Genomic DNA, 25,091 nt, shown 5'->3' on the forward strand with positions numbered 1-25,091 from the left:
TGCACCTGATTGTAGACTCACTGTGGCTCAAAGACTTCAACCTCAATGTTGTAAAAGTGCTAAGGAGAAGCTAAAGGGCTGGCTCTATAAAGGCAAGGTGGTAACAGTAAAAACAGTAGTAGAAAAAGAACAAACACTCATAAAGGGAGTCGAAGGTCAGGGAGTCAGGACAGTGTAATAGAAATACACAAAGGGCACCAGCTTTGGAGTCAGTCCTGGGTTAGAATCCTTGCTTGGTCACATTCTGTCTTGTCTTGGGCAAGTCGCTTAACTTCTCTGAACTCCTATTTCTCGAGCTTTAAAAGATATTAAAATATTCATCTTAGAGGATTCACTTGAATATTAAGTGAGATAACATAAAGCATCTGGCTCGTGACAGTGCCCTATAAATGTCAGTTCCCTTCCCTTGCTCCTCAGAAAGGAGAAGCTGTAGTGATAAGAACTTCCAAGAGCAGCTGAAGAGTGTAACCATGCATTTTAAAAGGCTCATCCTAAGGTTCTCACTTTTAGGTGGTGTCTAATGTCTCACGAAGACGCACGTGGTCTCTGCAACTGCCAACTTGAAAGGGGACATGTGTGTTAGGGAAGGATTGTGCCCAACTGGCCCCATCCCATCAATCAAGATATACAAATCCAACACGACCTCACTTCTGTAAAGGATGGGACTCAGAGTTAGACATCTCTTGTCTGTATCCCCAATGCAATTTAACTGCACTGTACTTGGAGTATCCATCACTGTATTGTATTATCTGTTTAAGCATTTGCATCTCCTCTAAGCTACGAGAGCTGTGAAGGCAAAGTCTAGACCTGACTCCCCTTTGCTATACCACTTAACATGAAGCCTGTCATACGTGTCGTATTTACAGGACTGAACTGGACCATCTGTCTTCAGGATCTACAATGCTTTACTATGTGTTTTCCACCTTGTAAGTAATTCCCTCAACAGCATTTCTCAGAGAATCCAAAGTTTCAAGCATTGAGCACCTATTGTCTTTGTCCTTTAAGAATGGACTATTTAGGTGATCAAAAGATTCAAACTTCCCATTATAAAATGAACAAGCCCTGTGGACATAATGTACAGCATGGTGACTATACTTAATAACTGTATTGTATCTTTTCTAAGAGACTGGATTGTAAAATTCTCATCACAGCAAAAAAATTGTAATTATGTGCAGTATAGATGTGAACTAGATTTAGTGTGGTGATCACATCACAGTATATACATGTATTAAATCATTACGCTGTACACCTGAAATGAATATAATGTTATATATTACAATCTCAATTTTAAAAAAGAGAAGGGCGAAACAACAATAAAAAAGAATTCACTGTTTAGAATCAGCTTTTTTCTTTCTTTTGAAAGCCAAAACTTAAAGGAGAGGGGTAAAAGATTTCAAAGAAATGCCTAGGTCTAACCTCCGATTGCCCGAGCCTTTCATTCATCACCATCACCTTGGGCGCCCCACCCCCACATCCAAGTTTGGGGACGGCTTTTGTAAGGCACTCACAGGGCATTCTCGGTGAGTGCCCGGAGGGCTTGTGGTAGCTGTTGTGAGAGTGACTAAAGGTCGCGAGAGGTGGCAGATCCGTCTGCCTCAGGGAACAAAATCAGTGCTGATGACTGTTAGGTGGAAGTATCTCTCAATCTCTAAGTCCCTCCTCAGGTCTGACGCATCCCTTTCTTCAGAGGAAATAGGAACAAGCTCAGGCAAGAGTCACTAGGAAGAAACCCTCTTTTATTGTTTAACTCATTCATTATCAGCCTTGTGGAGAAACTGGGGTGCGTAATTAATGAAAACACAAAGAAGCTTGAGACACATTTGGACAGATATTTAAGTGACATCCACAATCAAGGAAAGTTGAGAAGTTGAGAAAAATGTTCCTAAACTTAAAGGCAGATTTCATGGAGGGCGAATACCATGTTCTCCTTCAAAAGAAATGACTTCTAGAGACAGACGCTTCTCTACCTTGACAGCTCTGTGCCCTTGCATGTGTTCCTGATTCCAACTAAGCCTGTTTTCTCATTATTTAAATGAAAATGAAATACCCTACAAGGATGCTTATAAAACAGTAGATGAGATCTGAACTCATCTATATATACTAACTGTCTGGTCTTTGGTAGGCAAGACCCAGGCCCCATAGACATAACTATCCCCACGGGTCCCCAGTGCTGAGGCCAAGTGTCAGCTGGCATTAGTCCCCAGGCAAAACATTTTGCACCAAGCTGATTCCTGGAGCACTTGAGGGCATGACCTCTGAACTGAAAGAACCCGTTATCTTTCAGATGTGGAAAACAAGACAAAATCTCCTGTGGCTTACCACTGCCTGTAGGCAAAGTTGCAATCCTGGGACAAGCAAGGCCACCTGAGTACTTTCTTTCTTGAGTACTTTCTGGATGAATCTTTTAAATTACATCATCTATATGCCATTTGTCCAATGATTTTATAATTAGAGTTCATCTAGTTTAAAAAATATAGAATATTCTGTAGGGAATAAGGCTAGCTCATTCTATGCTGACCGCAGTAAAAGTGAAGGTAATGGTGGAATTTAGCAGTAAGATAATTGTAGTTTATTACGTACTTACTATGGGTCAAGCACCCTCCTGAGCATTAAACATGTCTTATGTCTTATTTCATACAATCAGCTCAACTGCCAGAATCCTCTTTTATCCTTAATCCTCAAACCTGAAAAAGTTGGCACGAGTAATTGGCTTCAATCTCTCTGCAGGATCTGAGTGTTCATATACTATGGCCAAATCAAATCTTTTCTAAATGCTGAATACAGTTTGTGTGGTTTTCAGTGGGCAATGAAGAGACAGGTATCTTTAGAAATAAAACATACGAGGCAGAGGTTAATTTTTAATCCTTTGACTCTCATGCCAACCTGTTTGATAGTGACTTATAATTAATATGTTTCATATTGCTCAATCATGTCTAGAAGATGGATTGCAGGGTGGAGTGGGAGAGGTGCCTTCCGGTCCATTCCAATGAAATGTTTATGCTATGCAGTATCACAAAACACGAAGTTCTGTAAGGTAAGGGGGTTGGAAATGCCTGGCTTCCTGTGGACAGATGCCAGGTGGAGCAAATAAACAGATATAGTTCCTATTGGATACGAATGCCCTCAAAAGATTGTTTTCTGTCATGCTGCAGAGGCAATGCCAGCTGCTTACAACATAAACTCAGGGAGGAAAGAAAGAGGGAGACTGAATAGTGTTTGGGGAGTGAGTAAAGTAAAAAATAAGGAAAGATGCTTATTTCAGTTTTGTTGATGAACTCTTACAACTGAGTCAGGTGGCAGTCCTGGTTCTAAAATGTATGAAAATCCAGCCAATTAAATTAAATTTAACAATTAAATAGGTCCCCGGTGCCATTCCCTGAAGTTTTATGAGTGGGTGAGAGTAACAGTGCCGGGGCAGGACACTTCTCGGAGACACTCAGTGTGGCCATCCAACTGGCAGTCCCTGGCATTGTCTTCTTTGGTTTTCCTACTAGTGACTTAGGTGGCATTTTAACATCGTTTTCATTAGTTGCCAACGGGTTCAAAATTAAAAGACTTCACCTAAAAATCCAGACTTGTGGTTTCTCTTAAAAATGAGAAAATAGTCAAATGCTGGACTTACATTTTCACCTACCAACCACTGAGCTCCCCCTAGGTGGTCCCCACTGTCCCCACAGCTCCCCAAAGCTGAGGTCAAGTGCTAGCTGCCACTAATCCTTGAAATGGCATGTTATTATCCGACTGATCTCTGGGAGCCCTTTAGTGCATGACCCCTGAGCTGGGGCGACCCATTATCTTATAGATAGGAAAAGCCAAGCAAAACACCACGTGGCTTCCCACTGCCCGCAGGCAGAGCCCCAGTGCCATGACAGGCAAAGCCATTTGCAGAATGACTTCTTTTGCTCATTCCCACAAGTAATCCTATGGTCCAGCCAAGCTCATCATGCAAGGTGGCAGCTCTGTTCCCTGTGTCTCAACTGCTCTCCACAGGATCCAATTCTTGCTCATTTTTTCAAGCTCAGATCAGTTCCATCCCCACTCACCAGGCAGAGAAGTGAACACACAGCACATTGTACTCACTCTAGCAACAGACTGTAGAATCCTCAAGGAGAAGGTCAGTGTTGAAGTCCTCTTTTTTTGTCCCCAGTGCTCACCATACTGCAATGACATGTAGTGTAAACTCAATAAATCTGGGCTTCAGAGAGGAAAAACAATGTGTACTAAGATACCTGGGTAATTGTACTCAACACATAGTTGGATAAAACAGGTTCAAAGCATATCTAGCCCACAGGTACCCTGGGACTGATGAATGTCAAGTGACATAAAAAATATTATCTAGTGACAAAAGCAGTTCTCAACAGGCCAGGTCTTCCTCCAGAAGTAGGGACTGCCTGGTCAGTGTAGCTGGTGAAGTGTAAGAAGGAGCTCAAAGATCCCAGATATCTTCCCTACCAGCCTGCCGAGGTGCCCAAAAGTCCACTATGTCAACTTACTTGCATTAAGCCTTTTTCTATGAAAATGGAACATACCTTCCTCACTCCTCCTCCAGAATCCAGTACATCAGTCAACTCTCCAAGGTTAGCACAGCTTTAGTCAACTTATCAACTAGTTTTCTATCTGATGCATTTACCCTGGAATACCTGGGTAAGTTGTGATAGAATTAAACAAAGGTAAATCTTCCAGCAGAGGGGAAGGGCTGAACATCTGCAGGAAGAGATGGGGAGTAGGCAGTATGTACCGTGGTTGAATGCAAGACCCCTGGGTACCAAGATGCCTTAGCCCAGTTCTGCTACCTACTTGGTGGCTTTTGGCTAATCACTCACCTGCATTTCTTCATTTAGATAGAAGAAGATATTAACTGACAGGAGCATCTGCCTCAGTGGGCCACTGAAGAATTAAATGTGTCAATATATAGTAGGCGTTAAAACGGTATCTGACAGAGTGAGCCCTATGTGTTTGCTTCTGTCGTTATTAGGAGAGGATGGCATAAGATTTAGCCCTTAAGGGGACTGCTCCAGTCTTATAACCTACTGTCTCCTTTCCCGATTTACTGATGCAGGATTTAAGGCCTGAAAAGGAAAGCAGCTTACTGAAGGTAGCGGGCTAGTGGATGGCAGAGCTAGGGCTCCCTATCCAGAGGTGCCTCCTGCCTCCACCCATGGAACTTACTGATGCAAAAAAGAGAGGGGGTTGAGGGAGACCAAGAGAAGCCAAGATCCAGCTCCAGCATCTCTCTCTTCTGGGGATACTAGGACCAGGCCCTTTGGGACTTCTTCCCAGAGTCAGTTCCTTGTTCCCGCTTCCGGGAAGGCTCCATGTCTGAGCAAACACCGCCCTCCGACACACGCGCCCACGCCCCTGCGCCTGGGCGTACCCTCTGAGTCTGGCACAGCGCGGCAACTCGCCGCCCCGCTGGGAAGAAGAGTCCATAGCGGAATGGCCGGGAAAAGTGACACAATCCGCCCAGCGCTCTCCACGCCTGCCTCCCACGCAGCACGGGGCGGACTCTGCCCTCTCTGGGGTGCAGACGGAGCGGCAGGGGTCTCCCCGGGGCCTGCGTGCCGGCCCCAGCACCCCGAGCCGGCGGCCGGGCCCTGGGCGCGGGTACTTTTCAGCAATGCGGTGGCCCCCCGCGGATGTTTGGCCAAAAACTAGGACCGCTGCCCCCGGGAGGTGGATGACAGAATCTTGAAAGACTTTCACCAAATATGGGCTGGGGCTGGAAACGTCCTGCGCCGCCGGAAACCTGGTGTCAAGGCAACGGCGGCGACTTCGGGCGTGCGGGCCAGGCAGCCGGCAGGGGGCGGCGGGCGGCAGGCGGCCGAGGGCGCCCCTAGGCTGCAGCCCGGGGCCTCCACCGCGTCTGCCACCCACTTCCCGCTGTATCCTGGCTTCCCCTAACTCTCCCTGCGATCACCCCACCGGGTGGTGGTGAGAGGTTGGAGGGGTGTGGAGAGAAAAAGGATGGCGCGGGGCGCCACCTTAAAGGTGGCCTTTCACAATCATCATAAATTGTTCTGTTCATTAAGGAGTATAAAAAGTGGCGTTGTGAGACAAGGCGTGCAGGCGAGTAGTAAGCCTCGTCCAAGGCAGTGGTTCTCAGGGCGTGATCCCCCGCACCAGCCTCATCGTCACCTAGGGACTTATTAGAAATGTAACTAATAAGATCTCCGGGATGTGGCCCAGCAACCATTCTTTAACCAGCCCTCCAGGTGATTCTGAGACGCTTAGGTTTGAAAACCACTGGTCCAGGGCTAGGAAACCAGAGTCATCAAGTTTAAGGTGATTATTATTCTCAGTCGCCGCCAGACAGTGAAGCCTTCTTTTGGTGACCTAAAATTCCCTGGCAGCAGCGGCTGAGAGACGTCCGCACCGCTCAGCCCAAAGCCAGGCGCTGCAGAAGACAAGCAGCCCCTTCTCCGCGCCTTGTAGCCCAGGGAAACAAGGCGGCTCGTTATTCCCTCCTGGGGCACCCGTATAGGGAGGGAGGGAAGGAGGAAATAGAGCAAAATTAGTACCAAAGCAACACATACCCATAAACATTTGCATACTTCCCTCCATTCTGTCAACGTGAACTGATTTGCAGAGGAGGCTAGAAGGCGACAGGACGTCTGGGGTTTCTGGACAGTCCTAGAGCAGGACACCAGGAGCTGCTGTCTCTCTCTCCTGGTGCTTTGCTTCGCTTTACTACCAGGAGCACCAGAACATAGTATATGGAAAGGCTGTGCGAGTAAATTAACTTCTGTCTCTCTGCTCCCCGCCTCCTGGCCCTGTTTGCTACAGCTCCCCAAACCCCCTCCCACAACACACGGTCCACTTCACATGGGCAGCAGACCATAGGGTTTTCTAGGTTTCTCCTCTGATTCAAAAGCATCCTCCAAGATTTGCTAGTTAAAGTCCAGAGGCAGACTCACACACCCCTTTCAGAGAACTTTAATCTGGTTTTTAAAGGAATCCATGGAATGGCATGTTTGAATGCTATGCAGCAAACTGCATCTCTTTGCCCGACCCCCAACCCCTGCTCCAATAAGGGAAGAAGATACACACACAGGCCAGTTGGATCATCCACTGTAATTTTATTTTAAATCATGATAGACAGATTGCGTGAAAAACAAGGAATTCCAAAGAATTTCCTGCTCTGGGAACAGAAGTTAAGTCTATATTTAACATTTGAAGTTGTCAAGAATGCTTTGTGGTCGGATAACAGGCAGAAAAATGTTAAAAACGCAGGCTACTGCTATACCCAAATATGGAAATATTGTTACGTCTGGTGTCTGATTCACCATCTGGAAATACTTACAACCATGAAGTCAAATAGAAAAGACACCACAACAGAAGCCAGGAACATCCATCCTCTCCATCCATTCTCTTTCCACCACTCTCTCCACCCTGTACTGCCCCTACTCGCCCTGGTCCCAGTCACTTCATTAAGAAGGAAACAACAATAAAACTCTCACAGAAGAAAAGCCATTTTTTTCTAAACAATAACTGATGGATTAACCTGGGTATAATATAGGGTCCAGACTTTCCTTGCTTAATTTGCATAACACCTGACAATGTATTGTCTTGAAAAGACCAACCCCTCCACCAAAGCCTTAGAGAACCCACTTCCTCTAGCAAAAGCCTCAGAGAGGGCACTTTTGAATGAATGAAACTTAACTCCTTCCTGCTAGTTCTGTTCATTGGAGAATGTTTTCACTGCAATAGCTTCGCATGTGCTTCTCTATTCCAAGAAAGTCAGCACCGAATACCAAGTTTTAAGCAAGTGTTAAATTATGAAGGCTGAACAGCCCTAAACATTAAAATGCTCAAAAGAGCAAGAGACATGCAGTTCTCCTAAACCACATATAAAAGGGGGATAGACATAATCACTTGTGTATGTTTTTATTAAAATCTCACAAGAAGGCATTTTAGCAACTTTAAGGGCAAGTTTTCAGTAACACTAATGATATTGATGCTATTAAACTGTTTTGTGTTGGGGGGGGTCTTCTGCTCAGTGCGTTGCAGATAAAATAGAATCTTAAAATCTGCTAACACTTTTATGACATAGTATTACATCCTAAATCTCTTATTTCTCTGTACTTGGAGAGAAAAGCATTACAATTCATTTGAACTGGGAGGTTTCTAAGTGGTCCCAAGGAAAGGATTTAAAAATTTCGCAAAACTTTCAGCTTTAAGGAGTCTTATTTCCAGAGTTCCATTGGGCTCAGTGGTGCTGGAATCTGGTTCGGCCTTGCAGTCCATTCTGGTGATGCGCTCAGTGTAAAGCACTCCACGGTGGTCCCTTCCGCTTGGCTGACTGCTGAGTGCGCACTGCCTCCCGCCCCAGACAGCAGAGGGAGGCTGGAAGCGCCCACCGGGTCTCCCGCATCCGCGAGGAAGTGTAAGGCAGCCTGCCGGTCAACTCCCTGCCTTCGTTTCCTCTCGGACTTCCAAGCCAGGCAGTGGGCTGGAACTAAAGTGGGAACCTCCAAAAACAAACAAGTACGACAGACCGAAAAGGGGAGGGAAGAGCGCGGGGGTGGGCGGGGGGGGGGGCGCGGAAGAGGGAAGACCTCTGCCTGGAAATTTGCCAGACAAGGGGGAAGTTGATTTTCTCCCCTTCTCATTCATAAATGCCACTGCGAGTATTAGTTTGCAATACACTTATCTCAGCTAATAAACACCATGCCAAAGCTTTGGGACTGGATCCGAGCACGTCTCTATGAAGTGCACAAGTGGATCACGGGCTCAGAGCCGCTTCTCTCAACAGATAACTGGCCTCTCACCTTCGCTGTAAACAAGCAAGCAGCTCTTTGCCTTCCCGGTTGAGGGCTTCCAGGGCTGCCGGGTCAACACGGCATCACCAAACAGAACGACTTTTGTTCCTCCCTCTCAGGTCCTCCCACCTCCCAGTCCAGGCAAAGTTCTGAACTCGCCCCGCTCGACCCCTTCCACCTTCATCCCCCCCCCAAAGAGCTCTCCCCAATACAAGTCGTTATTTAGAGTGGAAAAACGGAAGATTGTTTTCTTGGGTCCGGGACCAAAAAGAAGAGGGGGGGAGGAGGGGGAAGGTGCGAGGAGCCGGGGGAGGGGCTTGGCCGCAGCCCGCGCCAGCCGCATTCCTGGGATGTTTGAGAATTCTGGAACGCGCAGCCGGGCCGACGTCACCGCAACACGCGGCGGCGCCGCCGCCGGCCCGTATAAGAGGCGGGCTCTGCGCGCTGGAGCAGACCGCGAGCGAGAGCGCCCCGAGCAGTGCCCGAGCTCGCCGCTCCTCCGCAGGAAGGACCTGGACAGAAGGACGTCCGTAGCCCTCTCGGCACCGCTGTCCTCGCCTCCCTGCCACTGGCCCCCGCACCAGCGGCCCCGACCCAGCCTCGCAGTGTCTGTGCGCTGCGCACCGGTGTGTTGGCGTCTTTGCTTCGGTGCTTGCCTGGATTCCTGCGCGCCACAATGAGGTTCTTCGAGGCCAGTGCACTTGTCGCCTTCATCGTCGTCTTCATCGTCCACTTGGGCAAGGCGGTGAGTTCTTTTGCCTCCTCTTCCGTGTCCGCTCTCCCAGCGCCTTGGCCTTTCCCCAGATTGCCCACCCCAGGGAAGAAACCAAAAACCAACCTAAATTAAACAGTTTGGGGGCATTTCAGGGTAGTTTTTTCTTTAAACTCCCCGTAAGGATGTGTGCGGGGCCTCCTGGCCAACGTAAGCCCTGCCCGGAGTGGCCGGGCTGGCTGGACGGGATCAGAGATGCCCCTGGGTGCTCTCCTGCTCATTGCTCTGAGTCTCACGCGAGTCTTCTCCCCCTCCAGGCGCGCGCCACCTGCCCCGACGCCTGCCACTGCCCCCTGGAGGCGCCCAAGTGCGCCCCGGGAGTCGGGCTGGTCTGGGACGGCTGCGGCTGCTGTAAGGTCTGCGCCAAGCAGCTCAATGAGGACTGCAGCAAAACGCAGCCCTGCGACCACACCAAGGGGCTGGAATGCAATTTCGGCGCCAGCTCCACCGCTCTGAAGGGGATCTGCAGAGGTAAGATGCTTGTGGTTTGGCCCCTTTAAAAAAATAATAGTCCCCGTAGTCCAGAAGTTTAGTAATTTTGAGACCATGTATGGTGATGCTTTGTTGTTGGTAGCTTGGCAGAAAGGCACATGATTTCAGCAGTCTGGAATGCAATTCAGTGTGTCTGGGCCCAACGAAAAGCGCATACGGAAAAGTGATTCCTGACTAACTTATTGTTCTGGTCTGGAGTCTCTGGGGAATTGTAGGGAACTTTACCATAAATTGAATTTAACAGCAGAAAATATGTATGCGTTTCAGGCCGTGGCTCGGAATCTTAACTTGATTCTCGTCTCCCTTTCTCTTTTGGTGCTTCCTGCAGCTCAGTCAGAAGGTAGACCCTGTGAATATAACTCCAGAATCTACCAGAACGGGGAAAGTTTCCAGCCCAACTGTAAACATCAGTGCACATGTATTGATGGTGCCGTGGGATGCATTCCTCTGTGTCCCCAAGAACTTTCTCTCCCCAACCTGGGCTGTCCCAACCCTCGACTGGTCAAAGTTACTGGACAGTGCTGTGAGAAGTGGGTCTGTGATGAGGATCATGCCAAGGACCCCATGGAGGACAGCGATGATTTCCTGGGCAAGGGGCCCACATTCGATGCCTCGGAGGTGGAGTTAACGAGGAACAATGAATTAATTGCATTTGGAGAAGGTGGCTCCCTGAAGCAGCTCCCTGGTAAGTTGAAACTGAGCCCTTAAAACACAGTAGTGAAATACATTCCTAGTATTATATGATGCTTTGTAGAACCGAGGACTTGAATCTGTTGTCAGTAAGCCTCTGAGACATCTTTCTTATTTGTCTCTTTAGTGTTTGGAATGGAGCCTCGCATCCTATACAACCCTTCTTTACATGGCCAGAAATGTATCGTTCAAACAACTTCATGGTCCCAGTGCTCTAAGACCTGTGGAACTGGTATCTCTACACGAGTCACCAATGACAACCCTGAATGCCGCCTGGTGAAGGAAACACGAATTTGTGAAGTGCGGCCTTGTGGACAGCCAATGTACAGCAGCCTAAAAGTAAGTGCCTGCGGCGGCAGGTGGACTGTTCCCTGGGAGCTGGGTGAGGTGTGAACCTCGCTTCCAAGAAAGAGAACCGTTGCCTCTAACTTTTCTTCTCTCGTCTTTCTTACAGAAAGGCAAGAAATGCAGCAAGACCAAGAAATCTCCCGAGCCAGTCAAGTTTACTTACGCTGGATGTTCAAGTGTGAAGAAATACCGGCCCAAGTATTGCGGCTCCTGCGTGGATGGCCGATGCTGCACGCCCCAGCAGACCAGGACTGTGAAGATGCGCTTCCGCTGTGAAGATGGGGAGATGTTTTCCAAGAACGTCATGATGATCCAGTCCTGCAAGTGCAATTACAACTGCCCGCATGCCAGCGAGGCTGCGTTTCCCTTCTACCGGCTGTTCAATGATATTCACAAATTTAGGGACTAAATGCCACCTGGGTTTCCAGCACGAGGGTGGACAAATGGGGGAGAGTGCCAGAATCATGGAGACATGGGTGGGGGAGGTGGGGGTGAAGGGACTCATTGTAGAAGGGATGTATTGCTCATTCTTGAGTAGTGTTAAGGTATTTCGAAACTGCCAGGTATGCTGGTGTGGATGAACACTAATGCAGCCGCAATTGGAAAATACTTTGCTTCATAATATTGGAGCACATGTTACTGCTTCATTTTGGAGCGTGTGGTGTTTGTTGATGATGTTCTGTTTTCTGTTTGTAAATTATTTAGTAAGCGTGTTTTCCTGTAGGCTTTATTCCTTTCAGTTCTGAAACTGTAAAAGATAATAAGATTATTTGGACAGTTAAAGCCTTCATCCTTTGACAGAAATAAGTGGGAGGGGGCTGCATCCCCTCCTGAAGGGGACACTCTGTGAGTGTCCATGAGAGGCAGCTATCTGCACTCTAAACTGCAAACAGAAATCAGGTGTTTTTAAGACTGAATGTTTTTATTTATCAAGATGTAGCTTTTGGGGAGGGTGGGGAAATGTAATACTGGAATAATTTGTAAATGACTTTAATTTTATATTCAGTGAAAAGAATTTATTTATGGAATTAATCATTTAATAAAGAAATATTTACCTAATATCTGAGTGTATGACATTTGATATTTTTAGAGATCGCCCAAAGTCATTATGCAAGCATTCAAGTGGGGTTTACTGAGTGTCTGTTTAGTTCAGGGTCAGCGCTGGGTACTTGGGATAGAGCAGGGAAATAACCCACAAAAGTAAAACAACGGTTGCTTTTATATCATCAGTAGAGAAAGATTTTTGCATTTAAATATAGTCTGCATAAAAAACTGCATTGAACACCAGGCACTGAGAAGCACGAGAAGGAATCTGAAGCCAAGTTTGTGATTTAAATAACAATGCCTTGTTTATATAAAAAATCAAAGCTAAGGGTCTCCATCACCCAATCACTGTGAGGTTGGCATGGTAGAGTCATTTATCATTTTAATCACTAGGTTATTGTGTATGCAGCTGGAGTAGAGGAGAAAAACTTGAATGGAAACAGCCCACAACTGAGCCCGCACATGTGCACATGGATGGGTGACATTAAGTGTGGTTGGGTCATGTGTTATAAACGGTCACTTGTTTACAACTTCATATTTTACCGATATTGTTTTGGAGACTAAGGTGAACTACTAAAACATGCCCTTGGTTGGGATCTGAGGGAAAAAAAAGTCTTTGTGTCTATAAGAGTCAGTTTATCTTCACGGAATAAACTTGAAGCGATGACTGGTGTTAATCCTAATAAGCTGGTGATTAGGTAAACACGCTGTTAAATGCAAAGGAATGCAAGGAATTTCAAGTACTTTTCCAGTAGCGTGAGGACTGAGCTGTCCCATCCCCCTTTCCTTTTTATAATATACATTATACTGGTGGAGGAGGGAACAGTTAGAAAGAGTTGGTTGTCCTGAAGGTCAAAGGCTTAGATGCAGAGCATTCCTGAAAGAAAAGGACCTGAATCATAGGTTAGAAGAGGTTGAGAAGCCTGTGCTAATGTTTGTGAAAATGTTGGTAGCCTGTTTTAGAAAAAACTACATCTTTAGAAAGCGCTGACAATAAACCTTTTATAGAGAGAAGTTTTCCTTTCATCGACCTTCTTGGCTCCTGTTCAAATCCATAGTGAAATATTTCAGTCTGCACTTGGTTAAGAGAGTACTTGAATTTTTAGGCAATAAGAGAAAGTGCTTCAAAAGGGGAGGAGGGGGACAACTCCTGGGGTCCTGTAAGGGTGATTTTTCAAAATAGTTAAATATTGGTGTTCTTATGAAGACTTGCAGAAAAGCACTGCCTAAGCATCTGTTTTAAAGGCTTACTGAAATGCATGAAAGTATGATGCTAAAATCGATGGGCAAAGGCCTTCACTTCTGATTTTGACAATGTCTTGCCTGAAGTACTACAATTTGTGCCTACTGAGGAGTCAGTTTTTCCTGCCTGAGGCGTTCAAACTTTAAGGTATTTGGGAATTTAAACACCACCTGGTTCGATCTTGAATGCAATTAAACTTGTCAATGCAGTATAACACGCAAAACCTAATAAAGGTGTGAGGTTTTTGAGGTGCAATTTTGTTGAACAGACATCTAAATTCATGGGTAAAATTTACAGATTCCCACACACCAACACTGAGATATTTTTCTCCAACACTAGCGACTAGCAAATTACTTCTTACCCAGAGATCAAAGAGCAATATTTTACAGATCTTTTAAGGTGTAAGGAGGTGATATTTGTCCAAATAAGCTCAAATGCGAAACAAGATCTAGCATGGGAACACGCTGGACCTTTGGGTCATTAATCTTACTGTAGTAAATACAATAAGTAATGCATGAGTGCTGATTCTGTTTAAAGAAAAATGCTCAATTAACTGAAAAGATAAATAGGTTCTGGCCAGTGTGGCTCAGTTGCTTGGATCATTGTCCAGTAAACCAAAGGTCATGGGTTCAATTCCCAGTCAGGGCACATACTTAGGTTATGAGTCTGGTCCCTGGTCGGGGCGTGTGAGGGTGGCAGCTGGTGGATATTTCTCTCTCACACCGTGTTTCTCTCCCTCTCTCTCTTCCTTTCCCCTCTGTAAAAAAAAAAAAAATCAATAGGCACATCCTTGGGTGAGGATAAAAAGAAAAGAAAGAGTAAAAGATGAGTACCTGCAAATTATTTCCATTTTGTTTAGCTATAGAAAAAAGTGAAGAAATTTAAAGTGGTTGAGAGTGAAATTATGTGATTTAGAACATATAACTTCTGCCTAGGTCTGGCATGGAGCTCTGCCTCCTGCAAATACTGAGCAAACAAAATAAAAAACCGTGCATCTGCATGTATGAAAGAAAAGTTACACACATAATAAACACTCACCATGATATATATGTACCCCTCTGTGCACGGTTAATAGTGTGTGTTGTTCTCACTTTCCAATTCAAAAGACCTTAGTGGGTTTTTCTTAGTCTTGATGGAGATATAAGAACTGAGAGTTATACAATGACCCCAGAGTCTTAGAATTTTAGTGAATTTTAAGAAATATTCAGCTGGACACTTACAAGTATACTAAATGTCCAGCTCTGAAGATTTTCACATAAATGCGTGTCCACTCTACGAAGAGATGTGACTGGGTCAAAATTAGCAAAGCGTATTTCAGCTATTTTTCCAATGGAGATACCAGACTTGATTTGTTCCCAACCTCTCCTCCTGCCATCTGGCAGTATTTGAAAGTCAGCTGAGCACTAGCAAGGGTCCAGCAGGACCACAGTGCAGAGCAGAGCTGTGTTCTGCTCAGAGTGGCAGGTGATGCAGTGGAAAGAATCCCAGATTGGAATCTGGAGGCATGTCTTTCCCACCAACTCTGCCATTAATTTACTGGGTGACTGTGGGCAAGTTTCTGGATGGTGCTTTCTTGTTTAAAATGGAAAACAGCTTCCAGCATTTTTTGTCAGAACATTCTTTTGCATACACTATCTTTGGTGCATTGATTCCCATACCTTGAAAACTTTGTCTCCTTAAGCAATTGAGTGTAGGAAGTGAGACTGCTCAGGTCTCTCTGTGGGCATGTGAACTCATCTCTGTGAAGCCTTTGAAGCATGCCTGGTGTAGGATGTGGCAACCCCTGGGTCTCACAGTCAATAGGTCCACATGTTCATCTCCCTGTATAGCCCTGATCGCTGGGCCTCATCCAGTCCCTGCCCTAAATAACTCATTCTTTGAAACAAAGCACACTGTGAAGCATGACAATGATGCGTGTGTCCTGTGAATAGAACACACTTGTTTGTGACTTACTTTATTGGTGGTGGGCAACGCTCATTCATGTAATCTTATAAAGTGCAATTCAATTAAACAAGTACTCAGATGCATTCGTTAGTGCTTTATAGTTCTCATATATTCTGCTCATATGTTCTAAATCCACCCCTTTCTTATGTCCAAATCTAAGCCACCATCATGTCTTGCCTGAATTGCTGAAATACCCTCCTCACTGTGGCATATTGTATTCTCTGAAGGTGGCTGCAGTGTCTCCCATCCCGCATCTCTTTCCGTGATGTGACTCTTTGACTGCTTATTCAGTGAATATCTAGGAAGTGATGCAACATGGTGCTAGTTCCAAATGTATCATGGGCTAGGAGCTCCTCCTTCCTTTCTCTTCGAAATGAGCTTCCACATAAGAAGTACAACTACCCCGAGACCAGCAGACTGTGAGAACCACATCACATGGACAGGCCCTAGAGGGCGAGATACCACGTGGAAAAAGAGAAAGGTCAGGGAGTACCTGGGCATCACACACGTGTGATAAAACCATCTTGGAAGTGGGTCCTCCAGCCCCAGCTGCATCACAAGTTGATGTCTTGTGAATCGGAGATGAACTACCAGTCAAGCCCTTACTCATGGACTTGACCAGAACTCATGATCCATGTTATAGCAAATTAATATGGTTATTTTAAGACCTTAAGTTTTATATGTTGATTGTTACCCAGCGATAGATAACTAAAACATCATTGGGGTTCGTGCTTGCCCTGCAGTCATTCATTTTCTTTTCTTTTTTTTTTTTTAATGATTTTTTCAAGATTTTATTTATTTATCTGTAGAGGGGAAGGGAAGGAGATAGGGAGAGGAATATCAACGTATGGTTGCCTCTCACTGGCGTGCAACCCAGGCATGTGCCCTGACTGGGAATCGAACCATGATACTCTGGTTCGCAGGCCCTTGCTCAATGCACTGAGCTACACCAGCCAGGGCTCAATCATCCATTTTCCTTATAGGAGCCAGTGATCCTTTAAAAATGTAAATCAGAACACAGCAGTCAATCTTAGCTTAAAGTCTCCATGGCTTCCCCTTACTTTCAGAAGAACATTCAACTTCCTATTTGGCACAGAGGTCCTGGACCCTGCCCACTTCTTACCACTCACCCTCAGCCACTGGAATCCCACCTGCCTTTTCCTCTGAAATAAGCCAAGTAAATTACCCCTCAAGGTACTTTGCACAAGCTGTTGCTCTGCCTCAAATGTCCTTCTCCTCCTTGAAGCTTCTTGTCATGCAGGTCTCAGCACAAACACTACCTTCTCAGTGACGACCCCTCACCACCCAGTCTAAAGAGTTCAACGCATTAAGCAGTTTTATGTACGTCCTGGCATTTAGCACTGCCTGATAGTTTCTTGTTTATTATTATGCCTGTCCATCTACAATAACCTGTATGAGAGCTGAAATTTTTGTCTCCTTTCTTCACCACTGTAAAAGCATCAGTTCACACTGTGTCTGGCATAAAGTAAGTGCTCATTAATATAGAATTTATGTTGCCTTTAGCTGAAGGTACCCCCTCACTGGCACTTCTCTTTCGCCTTTGGCTTTCCTCTAGCTTGTCAGTCAGCCATTCATCCTTTCATTCATACATCCACTCACTAACCACTTGTGGGCACCACTGTGTTTCAGGCACAGTACTATGCAGCAGTTCATAAATCATGGTTCCTTTACTTTGTGGTGGTGGGGAGACATACATATAAGCAGAAGTTTGTTAAGGTTAGGTTCAGTTGCAAGTCAGAGATACCTCAAGTAACAATGCTTAAGTGACACAGAAGTTTGTTTCTTTCACATGTGAAAATCTAGGCAGGCAGTGCTGGGCTGATAAGATGCCCTAAGGATTCATGGACCAAAGTTCCTGGTATTTTGTTATTCACCCTGTGTGGTCCCCATTCTCTGGTTCATCTCATGGCACATGGCCTCACTAGCTGCAAAGGAGGCTAGAAAATGTAGTTTTTATCCTGGGTTGCCATATACCCTGCTAAAAACAGAGATCCTGTTACCATAGAATGGAAAACTTATAGTGGGTACCACATAGCCAAAAATATGCTGTAAGAAATATGAGGCACAGAAGAGGCTTAAACAGAAAGCTACCAACTGCCCAGGGCTGGGGTAGAAAAGGGCTTCTGGTGGGAGGTGTGACCTCAGTTGTATTTTAAAAAATAAGCAAGTTGGAAACTATGCAAAAGTCTTATTGCTTGAGTTGAAATTCCTGATTCCTGATATAACCAGTGGTACCTTCCTCATCTCAGCCGTAAGGGAAATCAAAGACAAAGACACCGCTTAGACTTAGAGTTCTACAGGTCATTAGTACCTCAAAGAGTGTGCCCTTTTGCTTTGGATTCAGAAGTATCATGAAAAAGGGACCTGTACTGGGGTGCTCCAGGGAAACTAAATCAACAGGGGAATATATACATCAAGAGAAAGAGAGATTTATTTTGAGGAATTTGCTCATGTGACTGGGGGGCATGTGACTGACTGTGGCAAGTCCAAAATCCCTAGGGCAAGCCAGCAGGCTGGACATTCAGGTAAGAGTTAAATTTTCAGGTTAGGCTATGTGGCTGGAAACTCAGGCAAGGTTTTATGGTGCAGTCATGAGGACAGATTCCTTTTACTTTAGGAAATCTTGTTTCTTGTGTTTTTCCTTAAGGCCTTCAACTGATTGGCCAAGGTCTATCCATATTATGGAGGATAATCTGCTTCATTCAAAGTTTATTTATTTAAATGCCAATCACATCTTTAAAATATCATCACAGCAACACCTAGACTGTTTTTTGACCCAAAAAATAGCCTCACGGAGTTGACACATAAAATTAATGATCACAATACCGGTGTGGTAGACCTTTTGGAGGCAAGAAACTTACATCTATTCTCTAAAATGGAATGAATTTAAGCCGAGTCAGAGAAGAGCAAAAGCTTTGCTAGTTAAGCCTAAGATTCCCCTAGATCTATCACCAGGCTTGTATATGTGTGGGGGAGGGCTGCAGGATTGGTTTTGCATTGACCAGATTCATGGGGTACCTCAAGAAGGCTCCTGAACACTGATCCCAAGCTCCATACAAAACCAGGGGGAGCCTCCTCAGTCGGGATGGCCACAGGGCTGGATAGTGGTGGGAGAGCCTTATGAAAGCTCTAGAGAAACGCCTTTTGCAAATGTGCAGGGGTGCAGCAGGGCACAGTCACTGCATGCACATACCCTAAGACAGGCAAATAGTACAGTCACTGTGTGCACATACCCTAAGACAGGCAAATAGTACAGTCACTGTGTGCACATACCCTAAGACAGGCAGATAGTGCCCTTTCCTCTGGTCCTTCATGCAAATCCTCATCGGAGCAATGATACCACCACACGATGACTGGCTGGTTACCTGTTTGCATGGGATTTTAAACTCCTTCAAGAGTCTTGTCAATGAATGAGTACCAACTAAGACAAGATTGAAAAGAGTTTGGCCCTGGCTGGTGTAGCTCAGTGGATTGAGCACGGGACTGTGAAGCAAAGGGATGCTGGTTCGATTCCCAGTCAGGGCACATGCCTGGGTTGCAGGCCAGGTCCCCAGTAGGGGGCATGGAAGAGGCAACCGCATACTGATGTTTCTTTACCACTCTTTCTCCTTCCCTTCCCCTCTCTGTAAAAATAAATAAGTAAATAATATTTAAAAAGAAAAGAGTTTGGCAAAGAGTTTGGCAGCTCTCTTCCACCATCTTCAGATCTTCATAAAGAGGAGAGAGCAAGTTTGCTCTTCCACACTGTCCCAGGGCTGAAGTTGCAAGCTGGTCACTTCGGGGGGCCTCAGGCCAAGACACAGACATGTTTCGTTCAGCCTGCACAGGGTTTATAAGAACTGGAACTTGTTGCCAATATTTGAAAACTGAAAGATTTTAAAAAGTCCACATTTCTGGATTCTTTTGAAAAATTCCTAGGTCTGGCAGCAGTGAAACATAGCTCCTACATGGTAGTTTCTCCCTGGTGGGAGCTGAGCTGCAGCCTCGAGAGAGTGGGGCCTCCATCACTCACCAGTGTCGATCAGCAGAGAGGAGACATGCATGTGGCTGGCGGAGTGGAAAGGCAAGAAGAAAAGATCTTAAAAAAAAATCCAGGTTCATTCTAAAAAAGGCACAGCCCAGAGCACCGCTTTTACTACAACAGTGCTTGGAAAAATAATTTGAAGCATGAAAACAACATGTTAGAAAACCAGGGAAGAATAGAGACCACTAGTTTCCGACTATCACGGAGCTGGAAGCACACCCACACTTCCCGGCTTCCTTCTTCGTGTTTAGCCCGTGCATTTGGGTGACGCGTACTTACTCCATTTATAATATACCATGTCACATTTTCCAACACACTCTGGACAAGTTGATCAGAGATATATACTGCATCCTGACCCCCCGCTGAATTTAACCATCTATTTTTATAGTAACCTAAGAACCTTTCCAGGGGAACTGCTACAGATAGCCAGGGGGGTTGCTCTAGAATTTTTTCTTTTTTCTTTTAGTGACTCGAAGTCCTTCCTTCAAGTGCTGTCACAAATAATAGTCATTTTTCAGAGGTGTTCAATGAACTCTGGAGAGACTGAAGAGCTGCCCAAGTAGTTATAATTAGCCAGTGGCAGAGTGGAAGGTAGACCTCAGGGGAGTTGTCCTCTGAGCTTATCCCTGACAGAGGCATTTGGGGCACAGGAAAGCACTTGGGTTTCAGGGAGATTTGGCTGGTTCTTGATGTCAGCATGGCTCCTGGGAAGATTTCCGGCCTGGCTTCCCTACAGGTGAGTCAGCATCGTCTGCACCCCACAGCAAGAATGACGCCTTCCTCCGGCAAACAAACAGTGATCCAGCATGGCCAAAATCGGGATCTTCTTTTAAGGATACTTAACTGAGAAAATGTTACTCATACGTGGAGGGAGTTTAAATTCTGGGCTCATGAGCAAAACTTTCAGGGAGGTCCTTGCTATGTTCCAAACTAGTTTGTTCTTAGAAAGGGACCCATATCTTTACCTGACTTCTTGCACTGAAAATGATATTGGGCTGTTTAAAGTGTTCCCTTCAATGTTTGTTTTTGTCTTCATAGAAGGAAGCCACACTTATATAAATTCAATAGTATAAGAAATACAGAATTTCAAAAATGAAGGTCCCTCAAAAATCCTCTTCACATGCGCGTGAGCACAGGTATACACAGCCACTCCTAAATGCATAGTGCGCACTATCCTTATAGGTTTTGAGGTGTGCCTACCCTGGCATTTACTAATATTATTATTATGTACAAAAAAGGATTAGACTATATATAGAATCTACATTTACTCAAAAATTTACCTTAAGAGTCAGTAAGTCTTGATACTTGCGGTTCTCCCTCCGTCACTGCAGTGGTTTTATAGAATTTTATTCTGCTATTGATGTGCCATACTTGGTTAAATACTTGGTGTGGAAGACACTATTGAATGCCTACTCAGGAGCCATCCCCCCACTTCCTTGACCCCTTGCTATCAGCACCCCAGCTTTGTTCAGGTGTTCTCCCTGCCGGGTGCGCAAGAGAGGAAACCGCTGTCTCCGCCCCAACCCCTAGGACGGCCCCGCGCAGGCCTGGCCAGCATGACGGCTGGCTCACCTCCTCTTCAAGATGAGGGTTGCTGCCTCTTAATCCTGACCAAGGACGCTGAAGGAGAAATCTTCTGGGGGAGGGGGAACTTCTAAAAAAGAGTTTCCTTGACAGTATATGAGAGACTCGGAAAGGAAATGCCTTCCTTCTGTACACGATGTCACCCCTCCCGCGCCTAGGAGCTGACACGTGGAGGCGGCAGAGCAGTGAGCGGGAAGGCTTAGGGTCCCCGACGGGGTCACTGAGCTGCTGGATCACCCAACCCTAGCTGACATCCAGACCTTGTTTGCTGTGAAAATAAACCTCCTGGTGTTTAAACTATTTTTGTTAAGTCAGCTGTTACTAACGGCTAAAATCATCCTAACTGATGATTTTGCACTTGGCCCTTTTGGAGGCCTGTGGTCTTTATAAATAACATCATGATGACCACTTCCAAAGGAGAAGACAGTACATTTAGATGTGAATGAACAAACCAACAAACATATATTTGGCAGGAATACAATCCTCTATTTATTTGCTTTACACTCAGTGAGTACATGGTGCTTGGCAGGCCCCTGGCCAGGCAGACATCGGCGACCAACATGGAAATCATGAGACTTAATTTCTGGCCTCCAGGGTATCACATGTAGCAGAGAGAGTAATATATACCAACAATGCTGTCAGAGAACCAAGGCATATGAGAACACAGAGGGTAGTCAGAGAGAGCTTCACAGAAGACAAAGCAGCTGAACTGGGTCTTGAAGGATGAATAGGAGTTTGCTAGACGGCATTACCTCCAAAACTGAAAAACATTAAAGTACCTGAAGCCTAGGATACATCAAAGTCAGCACACTTACAGGCTCAGACAGAGCCTGAGTAGCAGCAGTCTTTTTGAATCTTGGATTTTAAGGTTGTAAGAGGAAAAGTGGCCCTCAGTAGGGACCTGCCAGAGACATGCCCTGGTAGGGGGGCAGGCTGGTCCCTTCCAGGGGGGGAAGTTACCATCAGAGACCCCCATCATGACAGCAGTAAGAGCTGTGAACTGGCATGGGCAGCAGCAGATACAAGCTGGAGGCGGTGGAGTGCAGCCGCTGCGCTGTGCCACCAGGAGACAGAGCAGTCTGCTCCTTCCACGTGATGGCCTCCATACGACAGGCTGACCTTGGGCCCACAGGACCCAGCCTGGGCCTGACTCACTGGGGGGTCACCTGACATAGCCCCAATAACTATTTGGACTTAGCAGCAAAGGCAAAAACAACAACAACAAAACAGAGAGAAGTAGCTTGGGTGACCTGGTTACAGCCACCTGACACTCCTGTGTTTGTGCCATAAGTCGGATTCTCCAAAGAGGCCAGCCCCTCACTGGTTTCCGGTTCCTTCCAGAGTAAAGCTCAAGTTCAGCACTAGCTGCACACAGCCCTCCTGTCCCGGATTTAAAGCCTGCAGTATTGTGACAAGTGAACAAAAGGCCACAGGGGCAGCTCCTTGCTGGTGCCTTAAACCTCATCTATTCTTCCCAACACAAAAGAGCTATCAAATTAGCACTCACAATCAAAGTGAATGTCAAGAAAAGGCCTAACTAAACAGCCAAGTGTCTTTAGATTCTATATGGACAAAACTATAAAGGAATTCAGTCATTATGTGCTACATCAATAAATAACTGGATTAGAGGATATGGATTATGTTATTATGTTAATGTATTTGTTCTGAACCATTCTAGGTATCCATAGATGTTCCTAAGAACTTATTAACCCTCATGGTCACTCTCATGGTCATCTGCCTAGAAGCTGTACATTCCCATTACACTCTCAAGAGTCAGGCCAGGTTTCTTGGTGTGCTGCAGGAACACAGCTGTTTGAATAAATGGAACGTGGCAGCAGCTCAGTCCCGGCCACAGGAACCACTGCTTCTCTGGGTGAGGAATGGAGAGGAAAGAAAACCCTTACAACATTGGACAGATTGCAAGAAAGTCTTTTGAACATTGAAAGTCTTTTTGGCCAGTAAGTCAAGATTGATCATTAGCAGTCACAATGAACTTTTCTTACAATAAAATTTTGGCCTCAATAGTAGAAATTCATTCATTTGATATGTATCTGCACATATATTTATGTCTATCTCTATCTACAAGCACACACACAGTTGTTTATATTCCTGTTTGCTTCATGCTAGGCATGGTACTGGCTCCTGGATGGGACAGATGACCAAGGCTTTGCCATCTAGCAGTCTGAATCCACACCAATGTCCTCATTCCTGAAGGGCTACTACCCAGACCTGATTTTGCTACTTTGCTCCTCCAGTTTTCTCAGGACTTGTGTGGATGGGAGTCAGAGCTTGGCCACTACCATTTCCCACCCTCAGCATGGAGGAAGGAGGAGGATTCCAGCCCAGCACCCTCATCCCCTGAGAACTGTGGAAAGTGCATAATCATCCATTTTCTCTGCAAAGTGAACCCCATATAATGTATTTATACAGGGGTCCAACTTTATCCTTCAATAACCGCATCCCACATAGAGTTCTACAGCTTTCACCCCTTCCTTAGCACCTGATGTTCGCTGTGTCATCTAAGACACTGCCACCTGCAAGATACGCCATCATTTTACTTACCACTAAGAAAAACTCAGCCAGTGAAACTACGTTATACCATCTGCAGTAAGATGAGTTCTGATCTCAGGGATGTCAAATGGTAAACAATGTAGACTGTGAGTTCCTAGAGGACAGGAACACTCCTTACAGTCTCGTCTACTTTGCCGCACTTACTGCAGTGTCATGCACACAGAAAGTGCTGAGTGAGCACTCCTGATGAGTGAATGCATGCATGAGTCACTGATACAGATCCCATGTTGCTGTACAGGAACGTGTGCTAGAAGTCAATAACCTGCTAGAGTAGAGGTAGGAAGGTCCAGGTGGGGCTGGAGTCTTCCTCTCCCACCCAGCACTGGAAGGAGCCAGGCTCACTGAGCAGACATCGACAGCGCTCCCAAACCACAGCTCCTCCTGCACGGCCCCCCCGGGAAGCCCATTCACCTTAAGGTCTGGGCAGCAGCGAGCTGAGGGCCAGACACACTGCGACGCCAGGCTCCCTAAGGACCTATTTATGTTTCTCCTGAAAACCAGTGTGTAATATCAAACTCCTGAAAATAAAATCACAGTTTAAGTGGCCTGTGGGAGCTGGCTATTTAGAGGAACCCGATGGTGAGTCGTCTCGTAAAGTCAATAACCACCCCAGATTTATCTATTTTGTGACTTTGGATTTTCTGTGTATCACGTTCCCGTGGAGCAAGACACACCCTTCTATCGGGTTTCCCCACAGTGGAGTCATTGTGCTGGGCAGTAGCTTGAGGGTTTGTGCCATGCCTGGCCTCGCTCCCTTGGGGGTTTCTGGCCTGCTCAGGCCCCAGCTGGACTAACCCTCCCCCACCCCACCAGGTGCCAGGGTTTCCCTGTCTTGGAAGGAACAAAGGGAAACCACAATTTCCTTTGTTTCACTTACTTTAGAATGGAGTTATTTCTGACAAGGACTGACTTCCATTTAGAATGATGGGGCACAGAGATAAAGCAGGTATGTGCCCTGCCCAAGGCAGAGCGTACAGGAGCGTGAGTGGCATGTGGAGGGAGAGGGGGCGCACGTCATATGTTGGACCCGTGTGCGCTGAGCACAGGAGACATTCCAGGGTCTGTGCCACCTCTTTGGGGGAACAGAGGGATAAGCAAGACTCAGCCTCTGGCCTCACAGTCAGTCTCGTCACAGTAAGCTGCGCCGGACGATACAATGCAGGTCTGAGGCTGCCTCAGCCCAAGAGAAGTGGGAAATGTTTTATATGGGGTAGAACCTGGAAGTTGGATCTTGATGGCAAAGGTGACAGAGAAAGGGCCACCTTGGTAGTAAGGACAGCATGTTCAAAGACACAGGTGTGCAAAAGTATAGGAGCCCGGGGAACTGTGGATCAGAGGGCACTCTGCAGTCCTTCCCTTTATTCCCATCTGCAGCCATAACAGAAAGGTGAGAGACACCCTCTCACTGGGCCCAGAGTTGCACCGTCTCCAGGGAATCCTGCACTAGACCCCCCGGATCTCCTGTGTCCTATAGACCTATGAGCCTGTGGTCCTCTCTCTAGTCTTGGTGTTATTGATGCTGCAGGACCCATGAAAAAAATGGGGCCCACATCCCTGAAAAGACTTTTTCCCCTATAGTTTTGCAGGCTAGAGGGGTAG

At 46.1% G+C, this 25,091-nt stretch overlaps 1 protein-coding gene across 1 annotated transcript; it reads left to right on the top strand.

Annotated features, from left to right (window-relative positions):
• Positions 1 to 9,197: 9,197 nt before the first annotated feature.
• On the top strand, positions 9,198 to 12,105 carry CCN1 (cellular communication network factor 1). The gene is made up of 5 exons (XM_037136553.2): positions 9,198 to 9,504; positions 9,789 to 10,002; positions 10,352 to 10,708; positions 10,841 to 11,052; positions 11,168 to 12,105. Exons 1-5 carry the CDS (start codon positions 9,436 to 9,438, stop codon positions 11,468 to 11,470), a joined length of 1,155 nt encoding a protein of 384 aa, XP_036992448.1. The 5' UTR covers positions 9,198 to 9,435; the 3' UTR covers positions 11,471 to 12,105.
• Positions 12,106 to 25,091: the final 12,986 nt, after the last annotated feature.

Source organism: Artibeus jamaicensis, unplaced genomic scaffold, assembly GCF_021234435.1.
Source record: "Artibeus jamaicensis isolate MK-2021 breed Jamaican fruit bat unplaced genomic scaffold, CSHL_Jam_final scaffold_1019, whole genome shotgun sequence".
Taxonomy (NCBI): domain Eukaryota; kingdom Metazoa; phylum Chordata; class Mammalia; order Chiroptera; family Phyllostomidae; genus Artibeus; species Artibeus jamaicensis.

Excerpts from the sequence above, each read along its gene's own strand:
- CCN1 (XM_037136553.2), top strand. The coding sequence starts at position 9,436 with ATGAGGTTCTTCGAGGCCAGTGCACTTGTCGCCTTCATCGTCGTCTTC. Across the intron at positions 10,003-10,351 it reads TCTGAAGGGGATCTGCAGAG|CTCAGTCAGAAGGTAGACCC; the intron begins GTAAGATGCTTG and ends TGCTTCCTGCAG. Across the intron at positions 11,053-11,167 it reads CAATGTACAGCAGCCTAAAA|AAAGGCAAGAAATGCAGCAA; the intron begins GTAAGTGCCTGC and ends TCTTTCTTACAG.